This window comes from Vespa crabro, chromosome 22 (genome assembly GCF_910589235.1).
Source record: "Vespa crabro chromosome 22, iyVesCrab1.2, whole genome shotgun sequence".
NCBI lineage: Eukaryota > Metazoa > Arthropoda > Insecta > Hymenoptera > Vespidae > Vespa > Vespa crabro.
In genome coordinates this window covers 865,512-892,500 of record NC_060976.1, presented here as the reverse complement: position 1 = coordinate 892,500, position 26,989 = coordinate 865,512, and the positions used below count along the sequence as shown (strand labels likewise).

At 28.7% G+C, this 26,989-nt stretch overlaps 2 protein-coding genes across 6 annotated transcripts in view; one reads left to right on the top strand and one right to left on the bottom strand.

Annotated features, from left to right (window-relative positions):
- The window catches only part of LOC124431626 (A disintegrin and metalloproteinase with thrombospondin motifs 12-like), a 21,242-nt gene extending 20,554 nt beyond the window's left edge, over positions 1 to 688 (bottom strand). The window contains exon 1 of the mRNA XM_046979738.1: positions 1 to 688. This exon is cut by the window's left edge and continues 223 nt beyond it. Coding sequence (XP_046835694.1) covers positions 1 to 164 — 164 coding nt within the window. The 5' untranslated portion in view covers positions 165 to 688.
- The window catches only part of LOC124431625 (A disintegrin and metalloproteinase with thrombospondin motifs 18), an 88,079-nt gene that overhangs the window by 3,432 nt on the left and 57,658 nt on the right, over positions 1 to 26,989 (top strand). For 2 of the 5 annotated variants that reach the window (XM_046979730.1, XM_046979734.1), the window contains exons 1-2: positions 11,377 to 12,607; positions 24,188 to 24,387. In XM_046979730.1, the coding sequence (XP_046835686.1) occupies positions 24,225 to 24,387 (163 nt within the window). In that variant the 5' untranslated portion in view covers positions 11,377 to 12,607; positions 24,188 to 24,224. Of the gene's footprint in view, positions 1 to 11,376; positions 12,608 to 21,930; positions 22,047 to 24,187; positions 24,388 to 26,989 lie in introns of those variants that run through there. The other 3 variants (XM_046979732.1, XM_046979733.1, XM_046979731.1) reach the window with 3 other exon arrangements.

The following is a 26,989-nucleotide window of genomic DNA, read 5'->3' as shown; positions in this document are numbered from 1 at the left end:
ACCAAGTGCAATACATAAGGATCCACCGATCTCTTGCTACGTTCGCCGATTTCACGACGATCGTAAAAATTCGGTAGGTTGTACGTATTGAAGCTACCATCCTCGTGTACTCGACGTGGTATTAAAATATCTGGATCGTGAACGTCCCTCGTATACCTGTTCATTCGATAATACTTCTTATTTATTTTTATTCCCTTTCAAAATTTATAACGTCGGTCAAGTTCGATCGTTACTTAAAATTATAATAAATTTCAAGGAGCGATTGAATATGAAGAAAAAAAATTTAACTCAATGGATAATATTTTGTTTTGTTCGTTTGTTTCTAAATTGATTTTAATAATTCTTAAATTATGTATATGTGATCCATAAATTCAATAGATATTATCTATGATTCGGAGTAGATATAAATATAAATATAAAAAAAAATAAAAAAATAAAAAATCGAACAAGAAAGATCGTCTAAATATCCTTATTGATACATTCCAAGCGAAAATTGCTTGATGATAAAATAAAGTGATAAAAAAAAAATAATGACGAGAAAAAGAGAGAAAAAGAGAGAGATAGAGAAACAGGACCAGTACGCATTTGTCATGGAAATGCCAAATACACGTGTACGAAATATATAATAGGATAGATTATCGTTGAGTTCGTTCGAATAAGGACGAATGAAATGATGATACGAAATCCGTGTCGGTCGAAATCTTTTTTCTTCTCGTACGAAAAAAAAAAAAAAAAAAATATATATATATATATATATATATATATATATATATATATATATATATGGTGACTGGTAAATGAACACGCACTTACCTACCGTGATACACGTTTCCCGATTTTCGATTGGGATCCTCCAAAAGAACGAATTCTGTCGCGAGCAAAAACGTCGCCAACGTCAAAATGTCCTTCATGATACGTCAATCCTTTGACAGACGTCGAAAGTTTTCTCGATTTTAAACGAATAACGAGAGATAAACGAGTCGCTTTTGTTTTGTAATTTCGATTATAATAGAATTCGTTGCGAGGATAAAATGAATAAATAAATGAATGAGTTGTACAAATTTAATATGACCAAACGACTTATTTTCATTTTCTTCAATTAATTTTTACGATCAAATGAAACATAAAATTCATAAAAACCTTTAGACTGATTTTTATAATTTTACTTAATAAAATTTATTAAATTCGTGATATAAAGGAAAATATTCTAGTAATAATTGTTACGTCATTTCTTATATAATTGATAATTATTCATCATTATCTGAAAAGACCATGTAAAGAAAAAAAAACTAAATAAATAAATAAATAAATAAATGAGTAACGAAGAATCAATATTTTCATTTTTTAGTAAATTTCCTGATTAAATCGCCATAAAATTTATGATAACTTTGTGTATGAATTTAATTTTTTTACGTAATAAAATTTACTTAATTCAAAGAAAAAGAAATAAAGTTATATATAAAAATAAAAAATTATTTGATAGAAAATAAAGAAAATAAAGAAATGCATGCGAAGAAAAATAGAATAAATAAATAAATAAATAAATAAATAAATGAGATGAAAGTTGGCTATACTGTTACTTCGACAAATAAATTTCCGATTAAAAGAACAAAATTTATGACGAGCTTATGTGATTTTAATTTCTACGAAATAAAATTTATTTAATTAAAAAAGAAAAAAAAAAGAAAAAAGAAAAAAGGTAGTAAAATTTTAATAATTTAATCCAAGATTAGAAAGATGTTCTACCAATAATTGTTTCTATGTCATTTCATATATACTTTCATATAAATAAATGATGTTTTTATTTAATCAAATTGTTCGATTAAGTCAACGTAAAATTTACGATAATTTTACGTGATATTAATTTTTTCGAAATAAAATTTATTTAATTGATGAAAAGAAAAAAAGAAGAAATAGAATTTTAATTATTTAATCCAAGATAAGAAAAATGTGCTACAAACGTTCATTCGATATTATCTCTTATATAATTCATATTCACTCATAATTTTCTGAGAAGTATGCAAAAATGAAAAAAATAATAAGTAAATAAATGAATCGGTCGAGAGTAAGACGATAATTTCGTTTCGTTAACTATATCGATTGAATGAGCATAAAATTCATAATCTTCTATGATTTAAATTTTTTCGAAAAAAAATTTATTTGATTGAAAAAAAAAAAAAAGAAGAAGTAGAATTTCAATTATTTAATCTAAGATAAGGAAAACATGCGACTTATATTGTTTCAATGTCATTTCTTATATAATTCATAATTATTCATCATTTTCTGAAAAAGACCATAAAAAGAAACAAGTAGATAAACAATTAGCAAGTAAATATTTTTATTTCTTTAGCTCTCCAATTAAATGAACATAAAATTTACGATGACCTTGCGTGATATTAATTTTTCCGAAATAGAATTTATTTAATTAAAAAACAAAAACAAAAACAAAAAACAAAAAACAAAAAAAGAAAAGTGGAATTTTAATGATTTAATCCAAAATAAGGAAAATGTGCTATTCGTAATTGTTTCAATGTTATATGATTAATAATTTATTCATCATTTCCTGTATATATATATATATATATATATATATATATATATATATGAATAATTATTAATTCGTTTTAGTAAAATTATTTTCATAAAGTCATATTTCAAAAAGTCCATCGAAATATTAATATAATTATAAAGTCTCATTTCTTAATATTAAAATACGTTCTTACGGTTTCTTGGAAGTATCTAATAAAATTTATTAACCGGACGTGTAATCATCGTTGTTCATCTTATTAACTGACCAGTAAAGTGGCCAGTTAGTAGAGAATAAATTTGCTCCTCTATAATCGGTGGTCCTTTGCGCGGAATTATGTGAAAAACGCGAGCGGTACTGATAACGGTATTCTTTTACGTTCGATATTACGACGAGAGATATATTATAAAGTAATTAAGTAATAAAGACCGAAAGAAGTTAAAAATATAAAAAAGAAAAACAAAAAAAAACAAAACAAAACATAAAACTCCATGAAACAAAAAAAAACAAAACAAGACAAAACAAAAAAAAACGACAAATAAGAAAAATTCATTGATTTTCTTTATTAAAGAAAAAAAGATAAAGAAAAAAGAAAAACTGTGCTGACATTCAAAATAAATATATTTTCGTACGCGTCGTGCGTTGTCGAGAAAATGAAATGAAACAAAAAAAAAAAAATTATTTAAAATTTCGCGCTTTTTTCTCGTTGTTGTTGTTTCTTTTGAAACCTCACTATTATCGGGGGGGGGGGGGGGGAAAAAAAAAAAAGGAGAAATAAATAATATCATTCGTAGTACGTGTCAATGAACAAAACGATAGTCACTATCGACACGATACGATATCATCGCGTCATCGATTTAACGACGATTCAATTTTTCACTTCGCCGACGAGCAAACTTCCGTTATTGGTTACAGTCCACGTACGCAGGACGGGCGAGCCTCCATAAAACACAAACGTTTTATCGCTCATCCCAGGTATCGAAGAACCGAAAATTTAAATATGTCACGTATCCAACCCCTGCCGATACCTAGGAAGAGAGAATGATTTTCAAAACTCCCCCGAGGTTATATCGTTGGGAATATCGTGAAACGTAAAATAAATTCATATATATTGGAAATCTGGCGCTAACATACAACGGACCGTGAAAACGTTTGTTGTGCTTTTTTTTCTCTCTCTTTCTCTTTCTCTTTCTTTCTTTCTTCCCTTTTTTTACATTTTTTTTGTTCCCTTTGTGAACGCGCGCACGCGCGTGTATACGCGTGTGCACGTTTGTATGTTTCAGTGTGTCAAGTAATAAATCAAATTCTCTTAGTATAAACTTATGAAAAGTTCACCATTTGGATTATTACCATTAACATTATCGATGGATTCAATCGAACCATTTAATTTTACGCATGGATTGATTTAATGGCTATTGTTTGCGCCACATATACACATACACATATATATATATATATACAAATGTATATAAATCAAGGTACGATCGTTATATATTCAAAACGTTTTAGATCGATTTATGACATATTTTTAATTTTTATCGATATATTCACAAACTGATGATTACCCTTTTAATATAAAAAAAAAAAAAGAAAAAAAGTACCCAAGAAAATAAAAAATAAAAAAGCAATATCAACGTAACAAAACCCAAATGATCCTCTTTAAGGGCTATTAATCAAAACAACGGACCAATGAGCTTAAGAGAACTCAAAATGGAAGTTGATTTCAATAACCCACGGCCATTTTGCGCTTTTTCGTTATATTTGTTCGGTTCGATTCGTACGTAACGTGACGTGATACGTAACGAATATAACGGGTGTAACAATGAAACGAGATAAATTTCTTTCAATGATAAATAAAAACGGTATATTGATGAACGATCTTATTAATGTCTGACAACGTCGAATAATTTTCTGAGATTCGAAATTAAGATGTACGATTAAAAACGTTTAATCGACGATATCGAGATTAAATTCAATTATAAAAAATATTCGACGAATGTCTGTTATGATTTTTTTTCTCTTTTTCTTTTTTTTTTTTTTTTTTTTTTTTTTATTGTAACACCCGATATACAGGGCCTGATATTCTGACCGAAGATACACGAAATCGATCCAAATATGGACGCAATCAGGCATTGAATCGGGCCAGATAAGTCAATCGTAATTGACATTTTTGACGCTTCGAAAAAGTTCGAACAATCGCAGCCTTGTCCATTAATATCGAAATTCTCGATATATACAGAGAAAGAGAAAGAGAAAGGAACAGGGAAAGAGAGAGAAAACGTATTTTTTTCTTATTCATCTTTTTTTTTTATAAGTGGATTTTAAAGCATATGTACATATATATATATGTGTGTGTGTGTGTACGAAATATTCAATATATTGTGTGGTTCATTTAGAAAAATAATATCATTTCTGTTTGACGTTAATTAAATTCATGCGATCGTTGAAGAAATTATAAAAAATAAAAAACGTTTCTTCATCGTTCAATAATTTCAATCTCGTAGAATGAAAATTATTGATATCATTTTGTTAATTCGATTTGAATTATAAATCAATATTTCTCGATATTTATGCCGTGCGGTTTAATATATTTGTTTTTAATAAATATCACGATTTGAAACATTTGATTTTAGTTAATACCTCGATCCAAAACATTTATTCGGAATAAATACTACTACAATTTTTTTTATAATAAATACAACGATCCAATACATTTTTTTTTTTTTTTTGTAATGAATATCGTAAACCCATTTTACATACATTTGTTTGTAATGAATATCGCGTTTAAGTACATTTGTTTTTAATTAATATCGCGGTCCAATATATTTATTCTGAATATATGTTACATTTGTTTGTAATAAATATCGTACCGCAATATATTTGTTTTTAATTAATACAACTTCACAATACATTTGTTTATAATTAATATTAGTGCACAATATATTTATTTTTAATGAATACAGTGGCCCAATATATTTAAGAATTATATTTATAATGGTTATGATATAACATTTTTAAGAAATTGATAATTTAACCTCGTTGTATATTATTTCATTATATAATATAAAATTGATAATTATTTAAAATTAATAATTATAAACAATTTATTTTTCATATAACTCGAATTAATTATTAATTATAAAAATTATAAAAAATTTATTTTATCACATGGCTCAAATTAATCAGATTCAATTTATCAGGTATAATAATGTACGATTTTACATTATTGTATATATATATGTATATATATATATATATATATATATATATATATAGTTTTTTTTAAATTTAGCTGTTATCTACGATATTGTTACGTAATCGAAAGAAACATTCTGACGAGAAATTTTTCTAAATCTTATCAAAATTTAAATCATTATTATAGTTTTGATCTGAAATTTAACATGTATGAGAAAATTTAACGAGGCATTAGAAAAAAATTAAGGGCGATCGATGGGTCAAAAAACGCCGCTCTTTATAATATCCTCGATAACACGATCGTGTTATTTCGTAATACCAAAAAAAAAAGAAAAAAAAAAAGAAAAAAAAAAAGAAAAAAAAAAAGAAAAAGAAGTAAGAAAAGAAAAAAGCCCAATGACCTTTGGTTTGGTTAAAAGGAGTTGAAATTATTTTTCCTCAGTTAATACTTTTGTCGAACGATACAACTTTTCCGTGTTCTCAGTGAAAGAAAATCGTTTCAGGAAGCGATAGCGAGGGAGGAGGGATGGAAGAAGCAATGGAAGGAGAAAGGGAGGGTAAGAGGGAGAAGGAAAGGAGTATCGAGGCCACTCTGGGTGGTCTTTTCACTAGCAACATTCATTCTCCTTGCTCCTAGACGAGGACAACCGGTCGTTGCTCGGAAAATAATTATTAAGCCCTCTTTCTCTTTCTCTCTCTCTCTCTCTCTCTCTCTCTCTCTCTCTTTCTCTTTCTCTCTCTATTCAAAAAGAGAAGCCTAAGAAGATGGTTAAATTGCTGGGATCGTTCGAAAGTACCGCGTCAAGAGGCTACAAGCCCTTTGCCAGCAAATCGATGATGAAAACCGGTGAAGGAAGTAGGAGGAAGACAGAAAAAGAGAAAGCGATAGAGAGAGAAAGAGAGGGAGAGAGAAGAACATTTATAAAGAAAGACAGAGATAGAAGAAGGAGGAAAGGACATCGGCTAGATGGTGGCTTATAACTAACGACCAATTATCCGCTTTTACAAGCGTGGACGCGCCTATTAGCAATGTTAAACTGCTCGACGACAACCATTCGAGAGAAAGAGGGAGAGAGAGAGAGAGAGAGAGAGAGAGAAAGAGAGAGAGGGAGAGAACTTGGAGTATCGTCGCTTATGCTTGTCTCTGCTCGATGATATAGTAATACAAGGGATAACTACATAACCGCTAATCCGACTCCTCGTTACAAGGCGTTCATAAATTCGATGCTTTGTTAAAAGTTACAATCCGACTTGAATACAACTCGATTTTCGAATAATCTCTCTCAATGATTCTTGAATGACAACTTCTTTTTTTTCGAAATTATCCAAATTTTCGTCCTTCTCGTCTGACATTATATGTTATATATTATTTTCTATGTTTAAGTAATTCGTCGAGTTTTTAGAAAAAAAGAAAAAAAAGAAAAAGAAAAAAAAAAGAAGGTAAGAAATAATTCTTGCAAAATTTTGTCAAGCATAAATTATAAATTTATAAATTATAAATTATAAATATATAAATTTTTTGTAAATACATACAATATATTGTTTCTTTATCGTTGATTTTAATGTTTTTTTTTTTATTGTTGACTTTAATGACGGATAAAAATAATTATAAAAAATTAGCATATATATAAACAATTATTTATAGAAATATTATCTTATCTTTTCGTTCTAATGTTAATATAAAGTAATTCGATGACACATTTTTTTCGAAAGAACGTATTTTGTCCTTTCGTTCAACATTTGTTATCTTTAAATTTATGTTTCTTTATTTAAATAAATTGCCGAATTTTTAAGAAGAACAAAATAATTTTTGTAGAATTTTATCACTCATATTTTATAAAATATTTTCTTCGTAAATACAATATAATATATTGTTTCTATGGAATAATATAAATTTAATCAATATGTAGATTATAAAGGATGAAAGTAATTAAAAATGATTAATTAGAAATTAGAAAATAAATAATTATCTCTATAAATATTTATTTTCTTTTCGATAATACAAAACAATAACGTTAATAAAAAATATGATTTGTCGAAATAAAAACTTTTTTCGTCCTTTTGTCCGACATTTGTCATATTTTCTTCATTTAAATAACTTGTCGAATTTTCAAAAAGAAAAAACGAAATAAATCATAAAATTTTCACGCATAAGTTATAAAATACTTATTTCACAAATACGTACAATATATTCTTTCAATTGTAAATAACGTAAATGATATAATTTAGTCAATTTGTGAAATATAAAGGATAAAAATAATTAAAACGAATCAATATAAGAATAAACAATTATCTCAATAGACATTTATTCTATTTTCGATCTAACATTAATACGATACGAAGTAATAATATTAAATGATTAATGAAAATTTAATAAAAGATTCGTAATTCAATGAATCGCATTAAATGTATTATCTTCTAAAATATCGATCTCGATAATCTCTAAACTAAACAGAATTCAATCGTACGGAGAGAACAGAATGGATATACGAGTTTTATCGAGCGAAGCAAAAACCCGACGCTTGATCGAAACGACGTGGTCCTACCACTGGTCGTGCTGGATCTTAAATCAAGAATTATATATATATATATATATATATATATATATATATATATATATATATATATATATATGGAATACTCCACACAGCATAGCATGCACGTAAATAAATAATTATTCGATTTAAAAATCAGATTATTGACATAGACGATTGTTAAGTGCACGGAAGAGTTACAATTTTCTTCAATAATAACCACCTAGCGAAACTAAACGTATGTAGGTATATATATATATATATATGTACGTACGTATAGTATATAGGTATGTAAGTATTATGTATGTACGTTTTACAAGATCTCGAGCGTGGGTCGAACATCCGTGGATTTTAGAATCGATACGACCTTCGCCTGTTACAACGAGCGTATACAAGATCAACCGGTGTCCACCGGTATCATTCGCATTTATGTATTTCACACCGACATGATTTTTCGCATGTCTAAAATGGAATAGTAAATCGGGTTTTAGAATGGATCTATCGTATTTTCTTCATTTCGTTCATATTCCAATCGAACATTTAATATAGGCCGTTTATTTTATTCAATCTATGTAATGCTTTGTCAGGATTTAATAACTATTTTTTTTTTATTTAAATAAATTATCATTATTCGTAATAAAATGCCGTTACGTAATATTATCCTGAGCGATAAAGTATTATCGTTACATCGAATAATAAAAAAAAAAAAGGAAAAAAAAAACTGTCGGTATTTTAATCGAAATATTTCTAGATATAATAATCCGTCGATATTTTATAAATGAATGATCAATTATTTATTTATTAATTGTTAATTATTTATACTTATCATTTGTATTACGTACTGATATATTTTATTACAAATGTTTAATAAAATATTCATATATATATATATATATATATATATATATACACGCATCGTTTTTTTTAGAAAATATTTATCATTAATTAATAAGCATACTTCTCGAGTAAAGAGAAAGTATTTAATATTAATTAATTATATAGCGGCGTTAATTGAATAGTTTAAAATTATGAATTAAACAGTTAATTAAGATAATTAACTGTGAGTAAACAAATTAATAATAATTATTTATAATCATAAAATATATTTCAAATGGAATCTATATATTTCTATTTCGGAAAAATTACTAACAATATTATTAAGTTTAACGCATTTTATTATTGCAAAAAGATAAATGAAACCAAAGATATCTTTTATTATTTATTATCTACTTTATATTTATCAAAAATATAATTTATTATACAATTACATTATATATATATATGTGTGTGTGTGTGTGTGTGTGTGTGTGTGTTATAAATTATATCATCTCGCTAAACTTGTAATAATCCCTCGCTATAATTATCGAAAAAAGAAAATAAATAATAAAAAAAAAAAAAGAAAGAAATTGAATCGAAATACAAAAATTCGATCGTTGAAAACATCGAAAGAAATGTCGTCTTTAATCCGAAAAAAAAAAATGGTTATTTGTCTGTAACCTAAATAAAACGAAGAATTGCATAAAATTATACTTTACATATCAAATTTCTTAGTATGATCGAAAGAGACTTGGCGCCGGTGGCCGTCGCATTCACCAAGGCGCACAAATTCACATCGAAGTTAATCGTTAAATGAGTTTGGTACGTTCGATAAAAAATTCACGGACAAATTATGACGGACGATCGGCATAAACTTAAATAGGAATATATTTATCGGCAATAATAATGATAATGATGATAATGATAATAACAATGATACAAACAAGGTCGCATACGTGAGAATTTAAGCCAAAGTAAATAATTCAAAAGCCAATTAAAAGAGAAAACAAGATAGGTAGAGGTAGATCAGCTTGATATTGAAATTAAAATGCGTAGAATAAAAGGAAGGGAAAAAGAAAACGAATGAAAGAAAGAAGAGATTTGTACGGAGGAGAGAGAAAGAGAGAGAGAGAGAGAGAGAGAGAGAGAGAGAGAGAGAGAGAGAGAGAGAGAGAGAGAGAGAGAGAGAGATGAAATTAATAAGAAAGAAATAGGACGATCACAATCACATATACATTGATAATTATTAAAAATTATCCCTTTAATTATATAAATGATCAGTGTATGCATTAAAATGTTATAAAAATTTGAAAATTTGTAAGACTAAATAATGAAAGGATTCCGTATAAATTCATTTCCTTCTTTCGTTTTCTTTTTTTTTCATAATTCTATCGACGCACTCTAATAATAACGGTATGCGCTCCGTTAACGCGTAAAGAAAATAATTAGACTGATATAACGATACAAAAAGAAAAACAAAAAAAAAATAAGAAGAAGAAGAAAAAGAAAAAGAAAGAAACAAATAAACGAACAAACTTATACGGAAGAAATAGAGATTAAAAAAAAAAAAAAAAAGGGGAAATCGTCTAACACGAAATCGAGTATAATTGCTGTTAACTGTGATTATAAATAAAAAAACGTGAATAAAAGAGAAAAGAAAAGAAAACAAAAGAAAAGAAAAGTAAAGAAAAGAAAAAGATAAAAAAAGGAGAAACGAACGAAAAATGATAAAAAATAAAAATAAAATGAATAGGAAAGGAGGATAAGTCGTCGTCGTCATCGTCGTCGTCATCGTCGTCGTCGTCGTCGTCGTCGTCTAAGATAATATTTTATAACACGTAAGTACTTAGATATAATAGAATGTAAAACATAACATAACATACATGATATAGAGGGAGAGAGAGAGAGAGAGAGAGAGAGAGAGAGAATGAAAAAGTTCAAACGAAAGACAGATCGAAAGAGAGAGAGAGAGAGAGAGAGAGAGAGAGAGAAAGACAGACAGACAGACAGAAAAATAGAGAGAGCGAGAGAGAGAGAGAAAGACAGACAGAAAAATAGAGAGAACGAGAGAGAGAAAGAGAGAGAGAGAGAGAGAGACAGAGAGAGAGAGAGAGAGAGAGAGGTAAGAGAAAACGGGTCCAGGACTGGGTGGAGGAACTAGTCTTACCTAGTAGATCGCCCTGTCGCGTTCGTGTGTGCTTTTGCGGCCGGTAGAGTAGTGCCGGCGAAGAAGAAGAAGAAGGAGGAGAAGGCCGTAGAGAGAGAGTAAGAGAGAGAGAGAGAGAGAGAGAGAGAGAACGAGAGAACGAGAGAGAGAACAAGAGGGAGGGTGGTGGAAGAGGAGAGGAAAAGAGGGAGGTGGAAGTGAGACGGAAAGCGTTGGAAGAAAGAAAGAAAGAGAGTCGATGTGTGTACCAACGGGAAGAGTGTACCAGGCCACTAGTGTTGTGACGGCGATCGTGGCCACCACGACGACTTCTTCTTCTTCTCCGGCGAGTACACACAACCGGCATATCCGCGTACTGTCATCTCATTTCCACGAAACTCTCCCACCCTCTTCTCTCTCTCTCTCTCTTTCTTTCTCTTTCTCTCTCTCTCTTTCTCTCTCTCTCTCTCTCTCTTTCTCTCTTTATCTCTCTTATACGAGCACCTCCGAGTTGCTGCCAGTGGTGTCGCCGGTGCGACTGCAAGAAACCACCGCATAGGCCGTCTACTAAGTACCGCCTACGATCTTTCGATCCTTCCTCCTTTTGTTTTGTTTTCGAGTCTCGACAGATCTCCCTCAACGGCGACGTCGATGTCGCCAAAAAGCGTTCCACGACGAGCCCCTAACGTCATCTCTCCTTGCCGATCGTCCAGGGCTCGAGGAGGACCAAGGAGGAGCGACGCATTGCTCGATCAAGAAGAAGAAGAAGAAGAAGAAGAAGAAGAAGAGGAGGAGGAGGAGGAAGAAGAGGAAGAGGAAGAAGAGGAACGGAATAAAAGGAAAGAATAATAAGGAAGGGAGAAAGGGGAGAAAGAAAAAAATAAAAGAAGAAGAAGAAGAAGAAAGGAAACAAAACGAGAAAGAAAAAAAAAGAAGGGACAAATAACAAGTGCCTTCGGTGGTGGTCCCTCCAAAAAAAGAAAAAAAGAATAAGATAAAAAAAAAGACAACTTTACCGGCAGTTCTTCTTTCTTCGTTATTCTCTTTCATCTCTCGTTTCTTTCGTTCTTTCTTTTATTTTCTTAACATTTTTTGTTTTCTTATTCTCTCTCTCTTTCTCTCTCTCTCTCTCTCTCTCACTCATTCTCTCTCTTGCTCTTTTTCTTTCTTTCTTTCGCTCTTTCTCTCCCTTTCTTCGTGCATTAAGTTCGTAGAAACAGGTGATAGGCGCGCGAACGCGCGCACAACCCCATACCACGTGGTTCACGTCGGATGAGATCAGCTGTCCTCTCTTCACACCGATATTATCACACACAAACGCACACACATACACGCACACACAACTACGACGAATCTAATCTACTCGGCGATCGAGCTGAGTAAGTGGGGGTGAGTAAAGAAATAGCTATGATTTTTCTTTTCTATTCCTTTTTATTTCCTTTTACTTTTTCTTTTTCTTTTTCTTTTTCTTTTTCTTTTTTTTTTCCATTTTCTATCTTACATCCTCGTTCTCGACGTTCATACGTATATCTCGATCATATGATTATCTGCAAAATAAGATTATGGCTATCTAATAGATCCAGATTTATCAAATATAGATTTTCTCTTGTGGCAATTGACTTTAGTTAAATCGAAGATAAATTGTGAAATTTCAAAGGGACATTCGAAGAAGGAGGAGAGATTAGAGTTAGATCTAGATAAGTAATTTAGATGCATACTCTCATATGCACGAAGAATAATCTCTCTGCTCTTTTCTTTTTCATTCTTTCTTTTTTTTTTGTCATTGATTTGGTTTGATTTCTGTTTTCCTCCTTTTTCCATTTTTTTTTCTTTTTTCTTTTTTTGTTGACTTTTCGCGATCTTCCTTTCCCTGTTTCTTCTTTGCCTCTGAAAAAGCTTTTATTCCGATGGATTAAAGATAAGCGGAATTTAAACGAGAAAAAGATTTTTCTCTTTTTTTTTTGTTTTTTTTTCTCTTTCTTTCTTTCTTTCTTTCTTTCTTTTTCCTTTTCATTTTTCCTTTTCTATACGTCGATACGTCGCTCGTGTTTTTCTCTCTGTCTCTCTCTCTCTCTTTTTCTCTGTCTGTCTCTCTCTCTCTCTCTCTCTCTCTCTCTTTCTCTCTATCTCTCTGTCCTCTTTTAAATCACCGTTCGTTTTATCTACTATCCATCATTTCTCTTAAATTTGTAAATAAAATAAAATGAAGAAAGAAAATTTTTAAATGAATAAAATAAAAATTGCCTTACGCATTACCTTTTATATTTCATTATTCGCGTATAATTAATTAATTTCATACGATTAGCGATAAATAGTTTAATTATTGTTCGTCTACGTTGCAAATTTGTTTGAAATAATTTAACGAAAGGAATTTGAATTAAATTATAAAGAATGTTCTTAAAGTTATTCAAATTTTAATATGAATAATACAATATCTACGTATCAGCGAATGAGAGTACGTTATTACGTCTCTTCGTCTCTTCTTTTTTTTCATTCTCTCTTTTTTTCTCGACTTACGTCGCCATCGTCGTCACCGTTGCCTCCGCCGCGAGCAAAATCAAACATACGATATAGTTTTGACACCTTTGTTCGTTCGTAAATCAAACCATGACGGTGTGCCGACTGACGGGCATAATCTAAACCCAAACCTGTTAAAACCCGTTATTATTCCGCACGATTATTCGTTTCGATTTATAACCTCGAACCTTTTAATCGCCCACGTGTAATCGACCACCATCGACATTTAGCTCACCCTATTAAACCCGCAAATTCTATTCGAACTTTGTATTGTATAATTCCAATTGTATCATCAATGTTCCCCGCCTATCGATTGTTCTCTTACGATCGTTGATTTATTATACCGAGTGAAAACTGTGTAGGGAGTAAATCTTTCTTTTCTTTTTTCTTTATACATAAATATACTCTTGTATAATTTTATAAAAAATGTGACGTTTGTATATAATATAATTTACATATTCGATAATTTATACATATATATATATATATATATATATATACTGTTAATTAATTGTCGAATATTTTTCATAAATATAAATATAAAATATGATATAAGAAAATTATACTTTTTTTATCTTATATATTACATATTACTTACCGAATACTTTTCATAATCATAAATATAAAATATGATTTTAAAAAATTAATATTTTTTATTTTATACATATGTACATATATATATATATATATATATATATATATATATATATATTATGTATATATATAAATTATATTATATATAAAATATATTATGTATATATATAATATATATATATTATGTATATATATAAATTATCGAATATAAATATTGTATCATATACAAACGTAACGTTTTATAAAATTATATAAGAGTATATTATATTAATTACGATAATATAACATGAATAACTTTAAATATTATATGAAATTACTTTTAATAAGAAATATATATATATATATATATATATATATATATATATATATATATATATATAATGTAATACGATTTACGATAGAAAAACAAATTTTATGTCGTAAAGAAAATCATAAAATTACTCTTGCTATCGCGTAATTACAAAGTCGGAGTACGCTCTTAATGAGAAGATGATAACGAGAACGATTAATCGATACATTTTGAAAAATGGCGGTACCTAAACGTCAATCGTAACACGAAAAGCAACGTTCGGCGAATTTAATGAAAGGTCGACTTGCGAAGGGATGGAAACGCGTTATTATTATATCATTAAGGGGCCGGATGGATTCTCGTAAAACGTTCGAACATTCGCCACGTTTAAATTATCGTTAACACAGTGACATTACACGAGGAAACAGCCATTAATAACTTTCGATATCTTCGCTACGGATGTTTCGTTACGTATTCGAAATAACTTGAAACATAAATCCGAGCACAAATCGGTGATTATATTCGAAGGATCAAGTTTTCTACGATCAAATAATAAAATAAAAATTAGAAATAAAAATTGTAAGAAATGTAATATTAAAAAAAAAAGATATCAGAATTAAAGATACATAAGTGAGTCTTCGTTAATTAAGAGAAAAAAAAAATTCTTTCGGTTCATTCGATTTAATATACAAAATAAATCATAAATCAATTATTATATTACCAAGGATTAAATTTTTACAATTATATTATAAAATAAATATTAGTAATGAAAACAAAGAAAACGAATATACGGTGTATAAAATCGTGAATTTTTTTTATGAAATAAAAAAAATATATATATATATATATATATATATATATATATATATATATATATATATAAAAATGAAAGATATGAAAATGATTCTTCGTTAATTAAAAAAATTTTTTTCCAATTTTAATTAATCTAACGTAATACACACACGCATTTGAAGAAAAAAAATTCGAAAAGAAAAAAAAAAATTTGAAAAAAAAATTTGCATATATTTATATATAAATTGGATATTTTCAATATTAATTCATGAATAATAAGAACTATTTAACAATAACAATAATAGATAATAACAAATAAACAAAATAATTGTCAGTGATGGATTTACGAGCAGACGTTGAGAGTAGCTTCGGACCTCGTAAAACAATGAGATGATCCCTCGGGCGACACAAAAATTATAAATTTACATTATATAATAAATATAATTAAATATCTGATGATAGTATTATAATCTTTATTATTTATATTTCTCACTTCATCATTCGTACGAGCAATTAGAATTGAAAATATTAAAGAATTCATTTATATTATAAAAATAAATAATTGATTTATATTAACGGAATATCACCTCTCCTTAAATATTTTTAAAGCTTCAGGCTTATCAAATGCTAAATCCGATAGTGTATAGTTACACTCTTTATAATTTTCTAATCATAGTTTTTGTTACGAATCCCGAGGGTTTAATTAACAAAAAAATACAAATTCCTCGGACATTCCAAAATCGAATGATGCGAATGACTGATCGTGATTAATTCGAAAATGTAAATGACCTTTCGTTCCATTTCGATCCATCATTTTCAGTCAATGAAAGATAAAGAGAGAGATAGAGATAGAGAGAGAGAGAGAGAGAGAGAGAGAATATAAAAAACAGACAAATAAAGAAATAAAGCAAGAGAGAGAGAGAGAAAGAGAGAAAGAGAGAAAGAGAATGACTTAACGAGATAAAAAGAATAAAAAATAGAAATAAAGAAAGAGAGAGAGAGAGAGAGAAAGAGAGAGAAAGAGAGAAACAATGAACTGAGTATAGGGCCCCTTGTCGACCTGATAGGTGCTATACGTACATACATATATTCGTGTATAGTAAGTACGCAATCTCAGCTGCATTGCTAGTATAAATCATGCATAAATATTTACTCGACAACAAGAACAGCGAACGCGTTAGCTTCGATACTCAAAGGTGTCCACGATCGACACTTTATTGCGCCAGTTTTCCTTCTCAAAGCGAATATCGTGCCCGGATATTCTCGTATCTTTGTAGACGATGTCCTTTACGAAGTTGATTCGATCGAACAATATCCTTTTCAAGATATATATATATATATATATATATATATATATATATATATATATACAGATGATGTTATAGGTAGACAGCAAACTTTCTCACGAAAAAGAAAATGTTTGATATACGATAACTACTTACTGAACTCTCATAATCATATATATATAATATATATTATGTAGATACTCTTGAATAACTTTTAGAAAAATATACTTTCTTTTTTGTTTCTTATTTATTTGAAATAAAAGAAACTATTGTACATCAATAAAATCTTTTAATCAAATTCACCGAGATTGATTTTATACGATTATTGTAAATTGATTATTATAATAGGTATTATAATAATTTTTCTTTTATATTTATCAATGGAAAAATAAGGGACATAAATATATATATATATATATATATATATTATAGATACATTAATTATAATAATATTTTTTTTGTAATTATCGATGAAAAAATATAGGACATAAATATATATATATATATATATATGTGTGTATACATGCACGTATATGCATATGTATATATATAAACCTATATTTATATACATATATATATATTATATATATACACATATATATACACATATACATATGCGTATATGCGTATGTATATTTTGATAATTATAATAGTTATTATAATAATTATTATAATAATCTCATTAAAAAAAAATTTATTATATTAGTTATTATAATAATAATACAGTTATTATAATATAATAATAATTCGTATAAAAAAATATAAACATATATATGTATGTGTGTATTTCTCTCTCTCTCTCTCTCTCTCTCTCTCTCTCTCTCTCTCTCTCTCTCTCTCTCTCTCTCTCTCTCTCTCTCTCTGAAAGCTTAATTCTACATATTTTCAAAGCGTTTGTTTTGTTTGTATAAGACTTGCGTGTGTGTTTTAAGTAAAATGCGATAAATAAGAAAGAAATTGTGTCTCTATTCAATCGTCGTTGTAAATACACGGTTCTTCCGTGTGAGCGCGCGCTCGACCAAGCATACGCTTGCATCAGATCACGCAAGAGGAAATAATAATTCAACATGCACATACGTATAAGTAAACTATTCTTGCAAGTCATCTGTGATTCGCAAGCGTATGCTCTCGGTACGAATATAATGACAGCCCTTACTACTCTACGTGGATGAACCTGAACGATTTCATTTACATTGCCAAGAGCGACGTGAGTCGTCGAATCACTTTTTCTTCTTTTTTCTCTCTCTCTCTCTCTCTCTCTCTCTCTCTCTCCTTATTTCTTCTCTTTTTCTTTTTTGTTTTTCATTTTTTTCTTTTTCATTTTTTTTTCTTCTTCTCACATTCTATCTCGCCGCTACCATACCTTTTTTTATTTTTATATCGACCAACCTCCGTTCGATTCGATCTGTAATCAAAGTCTTATTTTACGAAGAGAAAGAAAGAGAAAAAAAAAACAGAAGAAGAAGAAAAATAGACGAGAAAAGAAAACAAACGTGCAAGATTTTATTCGATAAAAAAAAAAACATCGTAAAAAAATATTTACAAACGAATATTTTCGAACTGAAGAATGTATCTATCGTTTTAATCTCATTCGAGTTAAAGATGATCAAGTTAAAAGACGGGTCGTGAGTCATCGAATACATATTTTTTCTTTTTGCTTCCTTGTTACCTTGTTACTATTTCCTTTTTTATTTTTTATATTAACCATCGCACGTTCGATCTTTAATCATCGTCTTAGTTTACAAAAAAGAAAAAAAATATATATATACATATATATTAAAACAGACAAACATTCGAGGTTTTAGTAGATAAAAACTAAAAAAAAATATTTGCTTTAATAATATCCCCCCCCCCAAAAAAAAAATATCATCTTCACATGTATCTCATTGAAACTACAATATCATAAATCTTCGATAAATTCCAAATAATATTTCAAACTAAAATATGTATCTTTCGTCTTAATCTCGTTCGAATTAAAAATCAATTCAAAAAACTACGTGAGTCATCGAGTAACTTCTTTTTCATATTTTTTTTTTTTATCTCGCCACTATTTTCTTTTTTATTTTTATATCGACCATCGCGCGTTCGATCTTTAATCATCGTCTTAATTTAAAAAAAAAAAAAAAAAGAAATAGACAAACATATGAGATTTTATTCGATAAAAAGTAAAAAAATATTTGCTTCGATAATATGCCCCCAAAAAAAATATCATCCTCACATATATTTCATTGATACTACAATATTATAAATCTTCGATAAATTCCAAATAATATTTCAAACTAAAATATGTATCTTTCATTTTAATCTCGTTCGAGTTAAAAATCAATTTAAAGAGCTACGTGAGTCGTCAGGTAATTTTTTCTCCGCTCTCTCTAATATTTTCTTTTTATTTTTTATATCGATCGTCGCACGTTCGATTTGATCTTTAATCATAGTCTTATTTTACAAAAAAAAAAGAAAAAAAAAAATGAAAAGAGAAGAAAAGGCAGACAAACGTGCGAGATTCTAGTTGATGAAAAATATTAAAAAAAACAAAAAAAAAAAGAGAAAAAAAATTATTTGCTTCAACAATATCACCAAAAGTAAATAATTTATAAATAAACAAAAATATTAAAGATCTACGACGATCAACTTCCAAATAAAATTTTCAACTTAAAATATTCTCTATCTTTCTATCGTCGTAAAATCATTCGCGATAAAATCGACTTGTTAATAATAGATATTACAGTATCATTTGTGAAAAACCAAGATTAACGTAAACGCGAAATACAAATTATTTCTTATATAATAATAATTTTAACCGTTCTCGCAATTACTTACTGACTACTTACGTTAGAATCAAAAAATTATGAGATGAGAAGAGGAAGAAGAAGAAAGAGACGAAATAAAAAAAGAAGAAGAAGAAAAAAAGAAAAAAAAAAAAGAAAAAAAAAGAAAAACGAAGAGAGAAAAATAATAAAAGGAGAAAAAGAATTAATCGATGACGTAGCACATTGGTACTTACTTAAGAAGGTTGAGGGTCATGAGTGCCCAAATGAAGATAGATCAAAGGAAGGCCGCCCTCCTACGTAGTCGTTATCGAATCAGAATCGAGTGGTAATGCGTCATATTAATAGCTGCTACTACTAAACTCGTATAAAACATCTCGATGGGATCTCGTAGGTGTAAATCTCGTTCGACCAAATTCAGAATACCTACAACATCCGCTTTCTCTTTTTCTTTATTTCATATTTCTGTCTTTCTCCCTGTCTCTCTCCCTCTCTCTCTCTCTCTCTCTCTTTCTCTCTCTCTCTCTCTCTCTCTCTCTCTCTCTCTCTCTCTTTCTCTCTCTCTGTGTCTCCTTCTGTCTGTTTGTCTCTCTCTCTCTCTCTCTCTCACTCTCTCTTTCTTTCCTCAAAGTATTTAATTTATCCTCGTGTGGTTATGCCTACGCTTAACAGCGTTCATCAAAGCATGTTTCTTACCCCACTCTATCTTTTAAATTAATTACGTCGAGTCGTTGGAGAATCGAACGTTTGCAATCGAAGAAATCGATACTTTTAGAAACAGAGAAAAAGAGAGAGAGAGAAAGAGAGACAATGAGACAAACAGACAGAGAGAGAGAGAGAGAGAGAGAGAGGGGGAGAGAGATGGATAAAGAGAAAGAGAAAGACACGTGTCTAAATTCGTTGGACAAGTACTATAGATTTTCTAGGGTTTCGAAAAAAGAAAAAAGAAATAAATAAGACTTTTTTTTGCCTTTTTTTTTTTTTTTTTTTTCTTTGTAACAGTTCAATGCAATGCAATCGTTATTAAGAATACGATTAAAAAGAGAGAAATAAAATACAAAACGATATGGCCGATATGAGGACAATAGACGAGAGTGAATTACACGTAACTACGATAGAATCGATTTATTCTAGATATTGAATCGTTTGAACAAATAATCATAATTCCGTGATGAAAAGAAAAAAAAAGAAAGAAAAGGAAAGAAAGAAAAAAGAGGAAAAAAAAAGAAAGATAGAAAAAGAACACAAAAGAAAAATAAAGAAAGAAAAAGAGAGAAAGAAAGACAAGTACATAATATATCGAACAGAAGAACAGAGATGGAAGATCGAATTTTAATAATAAGACATGATTTTATTATGACACGCCTTTGAGAATACTTTTATGGTTAAACGAACGCGTAAGGAAAAACTCTTTTCCCCATTGGTCCGCGACGTATAATAACACGTGTCCCTCGTCCACGGGCCATTAAACATGGGGAACACGTTGCATCTATTGGTCCATTGTGTCACTTCTAACTCTGCCTCCTTGCTCTCCTTGCCTCCACTTTTGCCGTTCAAACGAACGATCTTCAACTCAGATTAGAATATAGAATAATCATATATATAGTGATCATATATTTCAATTGAAAGCGGAGAAAAGAGATCGAAATCACAATTAAAAGTCAAATCAAAAATATAATCAAAATCAATATCGAAGGTAATGAAAATAAAAATGAAAATGAAAATGAAAGTGTATATATGAAAATGAAACTGAAAATGAAAATCAAAATTGAAATCAAATCGAAATAGAAAGTAAAATTGAAATCAAAATCAAAATCAAACAGAAAAGATAGATTAAAGGAAATTTATTTATTTTATTTTATATCTTTTGTCTGTTTTTTTTTTACATCCTCCCAATGTTTATCCACACGAACAAATAAACATATATTCATCGTTCGGATATAACATCTTTGGATAGGATCTTGCTCGTGTAATTTTTATCTTTCTTTCTTTCAGATTAATTTAGATTAATTTTGGATTTATTTACAAACATTTCATCAACTATCTCTCGTTAATTATTATACAGACATATACATACATACATACATACATACATACATACATACATACATACATACATACATACATATACACATATACATTTAATTATTATATTATCTTAACGCTGATCGATCGTTCGCTCATAAATATTAACAGCTCTCTAATTATCTAATTATCCAATAATATTGAATATTCTCGTAGGAGTAAATCTCGTTCCGAAGCTTTAACTGCTTTCTCGTGTTACTCCTCCGATCTCCGTCAACCTCCCCCCCTCGCTTTCCCCCGCCCGCGTATTCGATTCCCCCTTCTTTCCTTCTCGTCCATCCATCTATCCAATCCATCCATCCTTCGTCATCCCCCACTCTTTCTCTTCATGGATTTTTTCTTCATTTTTTGTCAGAACGTACCCACGCTTCTCTAACGTTTAACTCGAAACGCATTTCCGGTGCCTCTCACTTCGTGCCGTTTCTCCAGATCACTCACGATCCGCCCACACGATAATTTCGTGGACCTCCCGCGATTCATCAGTCGAGTATATCTACGTATGTATCCATGTAAGAATCTATGTATGTATGTATGTATGTATGTATGTATGTATGTATGTATCCATGTATGTATGTATGTATGTATGTATGTATCCATGTATGTATGTATGTATGTATGTATGTATGTATGTATGTATGTATGTATGTATGTATGTATGTATGTATGTATGTATGTATGTATGTATATATGTATGTTACATGTACCTGCATGTACGTATGTATGTATATATGTATGTTACATGTACCTGCATGTACGTATGTATGTATATATGTATGTTACATGTACCTGCATGTACGTATGTATGTATATATGTATGTTACATGTACCTGTATGTAAGTAAATACATTTTTAAAATTATTACGATTGCATGTACGAATGTATATATATATATATATGTATATTATATATATATATATATATATATGTATATATGTATATATATATGTATGTATGTATATATGAATATATGAATATATGAATATATGTATGATGTATTTATGTATATATGTATGTATGTATATATAGATATATGAATATATGTATGTATGTATGTATATATGTATATATGGATATATGAATATATGTATGTAGATAAGTATGTTGATATGTATTTATGTATATATGTAGGTAAATATGTTGCTATGTATTTATGTATGTATATATGTATATAAAATGAATCTGTATCTAAGTAAAAAGATTTTTATTAATATTATTTACCAATTATTAATCATATCGTTCAAGTTTGATTCAGTCATTAATTCTTTATCGATATTAATATATCCGTTTATTATATATTGTTCGATTTTTTTATTAATTTTGATTGATTCGTCGGTATTGAATAATTTTATACGTAGAATATATTTCCAATTATATATCAAAAAAATATCTATCTATATATACATTTATCTATATTATACGTTTAATTTCATATGAAAATACCTACTCGGTTAATTTGTTGATTATCAATATTATTATACACAGTATTCATGTATGTACATAAATAAAAAAAAAATATATATATATATATACATACTTATGTAGGTATTTATATGTATATTATGTATATAATATATCGATTCTTCTATATGAAAGAGATATGTATAATATAAATCGAACTCTTCATAATTGAAAAATCGATAAAATAAAAAATGCACAATGCTCTGTTCCCAAATGAGCGTACCAGTCGTATCTTTTCTAATTAACCATTAATTTCACGAACGTGTAGGATTATTCTGCATCCCCTATCAACGACTCCGTCGAGGGACGACTTTAAAATCGCGTTTATAAATATTCTACATATCGAAGAGAGCAAATAAATGTTTATTGAATATCGCATTCTATATCATGTGAATAATTATTCGTCAGCCAATCTCCGTTAAATTAGTTATTCACAAGTCAAATCGATTAACATTATTTTTTGAATATCTTTTTTTTTTTTTTTTATATATGTATTTAAATGACAAAGTACTTGATGATCATTTTTTTATATTCATAATAAATTTCCCTAATTTTCTAATTATTTAATATCATTAAATGATAAAATATTTTTCACCATCGAATAAAAAATAATTTCTTTCATAAATAACGATTATTCTAAGACTATTCTATTTTATTTGCTTTATATGTCATTAGATAAAAATTACGTTCGCATTAATACATTCTTCTACAATGTTCATTTGAATTTATATTTGATAGAGAATTAAAGAAAAAGAAAAAAGGCAATTTATATCATTCCATCACATTTCTCCAATTTTTCTTTTATCAAATTAATCATTTTGGCAAATGAGTGACTCATTAATGTTAATTATGTTAACAATGCAAAAAAAAAAAATAATATAATAATCACAAGTAATGAGTACATCGAAGTTTGATATTATAATTATTTGTTTTTCATTACAATTATTTAATCGTTTAAATATCGTTATTGTTTTATTTATTTCACCTTTTCTTTCTTTTTCTTTTTCTTTTTTTTTTTTTTTTTTTCTTTGACATTTTTCATCTAAACCTCATCTTGTGAATTTTATCAGATTGAATACAATGAACTTTCGATGAAACGACGTTCATTGATTGAAATTAAAGTATATCTCGTTTTTTATTTTAAATTCATCAATTACAATATAATTATTTCATTTTACAGAATCCACATAACGTATCGCTCGGCGAAAATAGGAAAAATGTTACGAGAATCTAATGGTGGCCACGGCGAAACGGATTTTTTCGTTAAATTGTTTAAAGGAACATCGACAATGAGACGTCTATTTCTATTGCAAATCTTCATCGTGGTCGTTAATACAACGTCGGAGACTCTACGAAGAGAATCATCGTCTAGTTTAAGAGGTAAGTGAAATAATATTAAATATTTTTTAAAATTAAAATTTATAAATAATCAGGTAAGTAGCTATCCTTTAAAGTTTCCCTTGATTGTCGATCGCATTACTACAATTAAACTAAGAGAGGAATTCTTTTCCTCTTCATCCCCCCTACCGTTTAAAAAGTTACATAATCGAATTCGGAAATAAACTTTTAGACGTAAACGTGCTCCGTCAAAAACGTCGGACGAGACACGTTCATCAAATTTAAGAGCAAAATACAAAAAGATATTTTTATTAGTCGAGAAATTAAGAAATAAAAAAAAAAAGAAGAAAAAAAAAATTAGACGAAATTTTTAATTAAAAATTCCAATTGAAATTCTTTCGAGTGACAATAATTCGATAAAGAATAAGATAAAAGACGAAATTATTCAATCGCGTTTATTTAATGAGAAAAACTTGAAAAAGTAAAAACCAATTACATTCGTATTATTAACAACATTGTTTCGAGCAATTAATATATTTTTTCTTTTTTTTTTTCTTCTTTTTTTTTTTATTGTTTCACGAACATCATCGTCGTATTTCGTATTGGAAAAAAAACAAATCGAAATCGAAATCAAAATCAAAGAAAAAGAAAAAGAAAAAATTGTAAAGGTAATTGTTTATTATATTTTTTATTTTTTTTTATTTCTTTTTCTTTCCTAATTTTTATTCGTACAAATGAATAAATAAATAAATATATATGTATATATTTATTGTTTAAATAAATACTTTCGATATAATCCCTGTGAAATCAAGTCTATTTCAATGTTATAATTACATATCTAACGTAGAAAAAAAAAAAGAAAAGAAAAGAAAAGAAAAGAAAAAAAAGTAGATAGACAAGTCATGTTGAATTATTTCTAATCATTATACCATCTAACCTTTTAAAAACAAGTTCAGAAGACAAAGAAAAGATAAAGAAAGGAAGGATTTATCGATTAGCGAAGATCGATAGAATTCTAGTGGAGTGGAGTAAAATGCTAATCTTTAGCTTTTAATAATTCACGTATGTATGCTACAATAATGATGATGATGATGATGATGATGATGATGATGATGATGATGATGATGATGATGATGATTTCGTTAATAGTTTATCTCGTACATGTAAGTTGGAACTAGATTTTTAATTACGCTAATACATGATTTATATAAAAAAATGTGTCTGAGAAAGAGAGAGAGAGAGAGAGAGGTTGATATATATAAAAAAAAAAAGTATCGTGAACGAGAGAATGAACAGCCTGGGGCATCGAGTTTATGAAGCGTTTGATATTTCCACACGATATTTTGCTGATCTTATCGCAATATATCAAGATTCAGATATCGTCTGGACCACCATCGACGCTGTTTTGCCTGCAGCCAATCGGCATAACTTTCAAGTCCTCTCATCTTTAAGTTCCTATCTTTTACCGCAAAGAAATTGCCGATAGCGCAAATTTGAAGGACAGAATCGGATCGAAGGATCGATCGATCGATCGAACGAACGATAAATAGAGAAATATACATATACTTCATTACATAATATCATGCGAATAATATGTCGGTCGGCTTAATTTAATTTCTCTTTGGTAAAGCAAATTCGTTTAATGCGTTTAATGACAGAGAGAAAGAAAGAGTGAGAGAAAGAGAGAAAGAGAGAGTTATATATATATATATATATATATATATATATATATAAATATAAAGAAAAAAAAAATTCGTTCTAGTATTTATTCGATTATCAAAATCTCAAATATCAAATCTTTGATAAAAAAAGTTTCTCAATTCTAATTTCTCATTTTAATCAATATTACAATTAATTATTATCATAATTATGTTAATAAAATATTGTTAAATATTACATTACATTGTCATTAAAGATATTATAATAACGTTAATAAAATCGATCTTTATCGATCGTCTTCTTCAATTCTCGTAAATATTTTCCGTACAAATATTTTCCTTACGATTAAAAGCTTCCCTCGTGGATCAGCGCTTCGAAGATCATGTAACATATTTTCGATCAACATTTATTTCGACGGGATTAATGTTCGTTAAAAAGAAAATTAAAAAAAAAAATTAAAAAGAAAAAGAAAAAGAAAGAAATAAAAAGGAGAAAAAGAAGAAAGGAAAAAAGAAGTAAAAGATTTGCACCCACGCAAAAGACACGTTTTAGATACGAACTTGAACGCTCATGAATGTAGATTATAGCCGAGAATAATCCTCTCTTCTGTCCGTACAGGCAAACAGACAGTGGTAAATATTTATTTCCATTGTTGTACTCTGAATAACTGGGATAGAATGCAACTTGCACAATTCATACATCTATACTTATATATTTATCATATTTATATAGTTATCGTACGTATCTATATACGTATGTATGTACATACGTATGTATCTAAAATATGTACGTAGAACGACGCTTATATGCGCTGTAGGGTTGGTGAGGTGGGATAGGGGGGAGAGAGGGGGGGGGCGTTAGGAGGGAAGGTTGAGAAGAGGGAATTGGTGACGAAGGTAGGGGAGGTAGAACACTAATACGGTATAATATTTCGTATGCGAAATTAGTCTCTCGTTAACGTGCAATTATTATGATCACGGAAAAT